Below are 6,691 nucleotides of genomic sequence, written 5' to 3' on the forward strand. Positions count from 1 at the left end.
TTTTGTAGGGTAGAAAGCAGAGGTGTGTCCCGTGCAATAAAAGGACATGGAGTTCAGAGCACTATCTGTCCGTGTGGATAGAGGGGAGAGACTTCTCCCCTTTGGAGTCTTCCTCCCCTACCAGTCCCTCCTAATTCCCAATAAACACACTTGCTGTGATTAGCCATTGGGACTGATAGATACATCTTACATCTTTACACTGCTTATGTGTTGTCATATCTCTCATTCCAGGGTGTTACTGCCGGTAACTGCATATTCCATATGGCCCCAACCATATGGTGCCAGTGGACTTTCATGCATAGGCCCCAGGGGTACCACAAACTCCGATTTGTCCAGTCCTCCTTTGTGTAACTGAGAGAACGAAGCCCAGCTTGTTGCCAGCTTTTGTCCAAGGCCATAACTGATAAGTGCCAAGCACTAGGTCTTGGTCTCCTAACACAAAGGTGTGGTGCTTTCCCCTTAGTTCATACAGTATCACAGCGTAATGGAGGAGACAGAACATAGGCTTTGGAGTTCAGCAGACCTGGGATCACAATCTCGTTTCTGCCACTTACTTGCTGGATGACTTGGACATGTAACCCAGTCCCTCTGAGCATCAGCGTGCTCATCCTCACATGTGAACGGGAGTGCTTCCAAGAGTGGTAGGAAATGAAGGAATTCCATAAAGTGCCTGGCACATCATACATGCTCAAATGGGAAATGATCTGTCTCTTCCTATGCTAACGTTTGGGTTCTTAAAAAAAAAAATTTTTGTTTCCTCCAATCAACTACCCCCATGCTGACCAGTTGCCATCTGCTGAAAATGACAGTTTGAGAGATTGGCCCCAAACCAACCAAATCAGAGAGATAAGATTAATGCTGCTTCCTTCCCTACTATTATTCTGTGCCCAGGCATCCCAGCCCACGTGGGGCTGCTGTTGACAGTGGTTTATTTCGCACTTTTTCTCCAAGGAGCTCAGGGTACTTTACCAAAACTGACAGCCCTCCTCAGTGTGTCTCTGAAGGAAGCCACCACACTGCCACTGCAGATACCTCCAGGGTCCTGAGAGCCCTGTCGCAGGGGCTGCTGATGTTTTCTTCCAACTCCTGGGACCTCTCAGCAGGACTAGAACATTCACTTGTGGATCTGTGGAGAGCCTGGTTTTTTAACAGAAGTTGTGGCTGAAGGAGTATCCGTAGGCCCTGCCCGACCTATATAACAGTGGTTGGTGGGTTGTTGTTGGGTTTTTTTCTCCCCCCCCCACCCCACCCCCCCGTGAGTTCCTCGGAAGATTTCAAGGATATACACCTAGTTGAGCAGGGTTCCTCAGCTGAGGGCAGCAGAAAGAGAACAAAAGGGGACTTTGGCTTTACCTATACTGTTGGAACTGTTTTTATCATGAGAATATTTATGCTTTACTTACTCAGTTAAAAAGAAAAATGTTCAAAACACTTACTTAATTTTTTTTAAGATTTTTAAAAAAGTTTATTATTGAGAGAGAACGAGAGAGAGCACAAGCTGGGGAGGGGCAGAGAGAGGGGGGAGACCCCGAATCCGAAGCAGGCTTCAGGTTCTGGGCTTGTCAGCGCAGAGCCCGACACGGGGCTCAAACTCCCCAACCGTGAGATCATGATCTGATTAGAAGTCAGACACTTAAGGGGCGCCTGGGTGGCTCAGTCGGTTAAGCGTCCGACTTCGGCTCAGGTCATGATCTCGCGGTCGATGGGTTCGAGCCCCGCGTCAGGCTCTGTGCTGACAGCTCAGAGCCTGGAGCCTGTTTCAGATTCTGTGTCTCCCTCTTTCTCTGACCCTCCCCTGTTCATGCTCTCTCTCTGTCTCAAAAATAAATAAATGTTAAAAAAAAAAAAAAAAAAAGTCAGACACTTAACTGACTGAGCCACCCAGGCACCCCAAAACAGTTAATTTTTCAAAGCCATTTGAAAAGAGCCAAGTTCTTGGGGCGCCTAGGTGGCGCAGTCGGTTAAGCGTCCGACTTCAGCCAGGTCACGATCTCGCGGTCCGTGGGTTCGAGCCCCGCGTCGGGCTCTGGGCTGATGGCTCAGAGCCTGGAGCCTGTTTCCGATTCTGTGTCTCCCTCTCTCTCTGCCCCTCCCCCGTTCATGCTCTGTCTCTCTCTGTCCCCAAAAAATAAATAAACGCTAAAAAATAAATAAATAAATAAATGAAAAGAGCCAAGTTCTTATGGATGGACCTTTGATTCCTATTCTGTTTCAAAATACACTGATTTCTTTTTTCTGCAAGCAAGTAATTCTTACTACCAGAAGCTGGCAGATTGATAAGGAATGGATACTGAGGGAAGGAATGCTGAGGGAACCTACTGGCCCCTGTAAAAGAGAGCATTGAGCTGTGGTTTCTGATACAGACCAGAGCCTAGCAGGTGGCTTTCAAGGCCTACACAGTTGGCTCCTCTTGTCTTCTTGCTGCCTCTTTTGAGTTTATTCTCTTTGGCTTAGAAGCCAGCTGTCCCTGGTATAGCTTAGCCCTCAACATGGGGGTGGAATCCTCCTTTCTTGGAATGAACCCAGGGCTTTTTATAGCTACAGGTACTTTATTCCTTTGGAAGGGAAGACACTCTGGTGTTACCTAGAGGAGGGCCTTCTTGAGTTCTTGTCCATGATGGGACTAATTCTAATTGTATATTTAAAGTATGCTATGGTGTTCTAGGTCTGCTGCTTAGAGGAAAGCTAGATTTTCTGACTTTCTGAGCTAACACTGGAGAGCTAGACACATCCACAAATGCATACCTACATGCCTGCCTTGCGTTGAGGGCAGGCTTTGTTCACACAGTACTCAGCAGAAATGTTCCCAGCTTAGTGAAGTAACCCATGGTTTGCAGAAGGTCCAACCAACCTGGATACTTGGGAGAGAGCCTAAGAGGTACCTCCTGTCCTTCAATGTTATCATCAGACTCCAGAGTCAGAGTCATCTCGAAATAATCTTTCCAGGATGAGCTTGTTGTGGGAGTAGCAATAGACTTAGATCAGGCCATTTTGGATCTCCTTTCTCTTCAGATGTGTCTCTTTAAGAGAACTTCTTTCTTAACCATTTGAGTATTAAGAGTTTTCCCAGACCTGAGCCCATACCCAAAGCTCTCATCCTTTCTTCAGGATACAGTTAGTTCCCAGCTTGAAGTTAATATGTGGTGTTGAACCAGTGGTATTGCTAGAGAATGAAGCTGGGGCCGGCGGTGCATTTGCTGTGGCGAATATTTTTCACATTGAGCTCTTGGTTGCCAATCTTGGAGTTTACTGACCTAGAGTGAACTCTTTACTGATTAATTCAAGGCAAGCAAGGCCCCCCAGTAAACATCAAATTCTCACTAAACAACAACAACAAAGCTAGGACAAAAACTGAATTTGTTCACTTGGTAAACATTTGTATATTTGTTCATCCCTGTTGTGGGCCACTTGTTAGGAATATAGTCTCAGACCTTCTTGGCAGAAAGGGAATTGTCTTTCCTATACAATACATCTTTTTCCCACCTCCTACACTTTAAGTTTATTGTATGGTAACTTGGAACAAGTGTGTCCTTGGTAAATGTACTTTATAATAACCTGATGGAGAGGGGAACTGTAGCCAACTCCTGGTGCCATCCTGGCAGTGTTTTATAAAGTTTCCCCATTGGAAAAGAACTAAAGGCTCACTGAAAGAGCAGCTTTCCTATGACTGTAGATGTTGGGGACAGGAAAGAAGACGAAAGTACTAGATGATCTGCTTCTGGTAGATAGACCATGGGTCAGCAAACTCCAGCTTATGGGCTAGTTACCTTTTTTTAAAGATGTAAATAAAGTTTTATTAGAACACAGCTAGGGAAGAGTAAAAAAAAAAAAAAAAAAAAGAACGCAGTCACACCCATTTGTTTATGTATTATCTGATTATGCTTTTGTGTTATGATGGCAGAGTTGAGTAGTTGTGACAAATGCTAATGGCCCACAGAGTCTAAAATATTTTCTATCTGGCTCTGAATAGACTTTGCCATCTGTAAGCTTTAGTATCAGGACTATATAACGTGTGCAGTGTATTTGCTCTTGGTTGGTTAAGGAAGATGTTAACCGTATAGTACGGCTGTTGAAAGAAGAGTCTTTTTGCCTAATATTGCTAATATATGTCCTTGTGTGTATGTTTCAGGATCTGTCTGGTTCAATAGACGATCTCCCCATGGGGACAGAAGGAGCTCTGAGCCCTGGAGTGAGCACATCAGGGATTTCCAGCAGCCAAGGAGAGCAGAGTAATCCAGCTCAGTCTCCTTTCTCTCCTCATACTTCCCCTCACCTGCCTGGCATCCGAGGCCCCTCCCCGTCCCCTGTTGGCTCTCCCGCCAGTGTTGCCCAGTCTCGCTCAGGACCACTCTCGCCTGCTGCAGTGCCAGGTACCCTCAAATGCTGGACTTTGGGGAGAGGGAAAGGGGACTAGTCCCCAATGATATCAGGGAGCCCCAGCCTTCCACTGCCACAGAGAGCATGTCCGCAAAGTTTCCCTTCAGCATTTGAAGAAGAGAGATGGGAGCCCCTTGGTTGGGTCCCTCTGTGTATGTGGTATTGGGAGGTGGTATTGGTATTGGCCTTCCCAGGAGCCATTTCTCTCTGAAATGACCTTTGAGCTAGAATTTCCAGGCTTAGCCACTATTGGCTTCTTTCTTTGTTTGGAGCAGGCAACCAGATGCCACCTCGGCCACCCAGTGGCCAGTCGGACAGCATCATGCATCCTTCCATGAATCAGTCGAGCATTGCTCAAGATCGAGGTGAGACCCTGGGCTTTCAAGGAGGTGCAGAGGTCTAAGGGAGCCATTTGATTATCCTGTGCAATAGCTTTGGGAGAGCTGTATGACCAGGAAGCTTAGGACAATCCCAGCAGCAAATTGTGAAGTTAGAGTGGGTTTAACCATGTTGGTGGCTCCAGAATTATGTTCCACTGTGCATGCACCACTCCTCCCACCCCGCCAGTCTTTGTTTCTCAGTGTTTGTGTTCTGATGGATTCCTCCCTACATTGTACCTAATTTGGTCAGCAAATACTGAAGACTCGGCATCAAATCTTTACCCTTCAAATCATGTACCTTTTTGTTGTCATTGCTGTTTGTCTTTTCAACCTCCATTTAATAGAAACAGTTGGCATGCCCTGGTTAATGGCCATGTTACTTCGGAGGGTCCCTAAAAGGGCACCTAATTATATAGCAAATAACATAAGAGACTTCATGCAAGTATTTGCTAAAGAAAATGTAGATGGTGAAGTCCTGTGATAAGGGAGCGCATTTATTCTCATTGTATTGAGGTAATAACTTATGTGGACACTACCCACAAATAGGTTACATGCAGAGGAACCCCCAGATGCCCCAGTACAGTTCCCCCCAGCCCGGCTCGGCCTTATCTCCGCGTCAGCCTTCGGGTGGACAGATGCACACAGGCATGGGCTCCTACCAGCAGAACTCCATGGGGAGCTATGGTCCCCAGGGGAGTCAGTACGGCCCACAGGGTGAGTATATTGCCCAGTTAGGAGTACATACAGGTGGGAGGGAGGAGAAGACAGTTCCTTGTCTGATATGCTGCTATCTGGGTTGCAAGAGTAGGATTGCCCTTTGCTTTAAATCCACCAAAGCCAGGCCCTAAAATAGTCTATGTTTACATAGCCAGGCCCTAAAATAGTGGAAAGTGTCTGAGCCTTTTTTTCATCTGTAAAATGGGAAGAAGGTGTTTAACCCAAGACTGGGCACAGACACTTAATGGTAATTAAAATAAATTAGTCCTTATAGAGTTTATCTTTGCTCAAAATGAGCCCTGGACAGTTGTAAAACTGAATGTCTTACACAGAACATGGGAGAGAATGCAGGTTTTGCACATAGAAAGGAAAGAGTTCCGGGAGTTGAAGGGCTTGGATAGCAACAAAGCTAGCCTCGCCAGCCAGCCAGCCTTGCTTTGTGCTGTGTACTGTCTTTAAGATGAGAGGACAGCTGAGGCCTGCCTTTGTATGCTCCTGGCCTCCCCCCACCTTTTTTTAATGGGGTGAAGGCTGCCATGAAGTTGGTCTTACCAGACCAAATATTGAGTGATTCCCATCATTTATTATCTTTGGAGTTTTAGAGCTGAGCAAGATTTGGGAGTTGCTAGCGAGTCACTAACCAAATCTCTGTGTCTTCTCTTCTTCTTTCCCTCCCAGGAGGCTACCCCAGGCAGCCAAACTATAATGCCTTGCCCAATGCTAACTACCCCAGTGCAGGCATGGCTGGAAGCATGAACCCTATGGGTGCTGGAGGTCAGATGCATGGGCAACCTGGCATCCCACCTTATGGCACACTCCCTCCAGGGAGAATGAGTCATGCCTCCATGGGCAACCGGCCTTATGGCCCTAACATGGCCAATATGCCACCTCAGGTTGGGTCAGGGATGTGTCCCCCACCAGGGGGCATGAACCGGAAAACTCAAGAAACTGCTGTCGCCATGCATGTTGCTGCCAACTCTATCCAAAACAGGTAAGGTCTGGGAAGTGAAGAGAGTGTCAGCACAAGGAAATAAATTGTAAAGTGATTCAGGTTCTTGAGACACTTCTGGTTCTAAACCATGTCATCTTGGTAAATATGTATTTTATTGAGAGCTCTTTTGAAAACTGAGTTTCCTTACAGTGAAATACACAACAAAAGTGCTGGTTCTTTGTGTGTGTGTGTGTGTGTGTGTGTGTGTGTGTGTGTGTGTGTGTGT

The 6,691-nt window shown here is 46.4% G+C and overlaps 1 protein-coding gene across 3 annotated transcripts in view; it reads left to right on the plus strand.

Annotated features, from left to right (window-relative positions):
- Window positions 1–6,691, plus strand: part of ARID1A (AT-rich interaction domain 1A) — a 69,321-nt gene that overhangs the window by 48,263 nt on the left and 14,367 nt on the right. For all 3 annotated transcript variants that reach the window (XM_040466017.1, XM_040466011.1, XM_040466027.1), the window contains exons 5-8: window positions 4,130–4,370; window positions 4,653–4,742; window positions 5,304–5,471; window positions 6,153–6,465. In XM_040466017.1, coding sequence (XP_040321951.1) covers window positions 4,130–4,370; window positions 4,653–4,742; window positions 5,304–5,471; window positions 6,153–6,465 — 812 coding nt within the window. The remainder of the gene's footprint in view (window positions 1–4,129; window positions 4,371–4,652; window positions 4,743–5,303; window positions 5,472–6,152; window positions 6,466–6,691) is intronic.

Source organism: Herpailurus yagouaroundi, unplaced genomic scaffold, assembly GCF_014898765.1.
Source record: "Herpailurus yagouaroundi ecotype Mexico unplaced genomic scaffold, PumYag 77, whole genome shotgun sequence".
In the NCBI taxonomy this organism is placed as follows: Eukaryota; Metazoa; Chordata; class Mammalia; order Carnivora; family Felidae; genus Herpailurus; species Herpailurus yagouaroundi.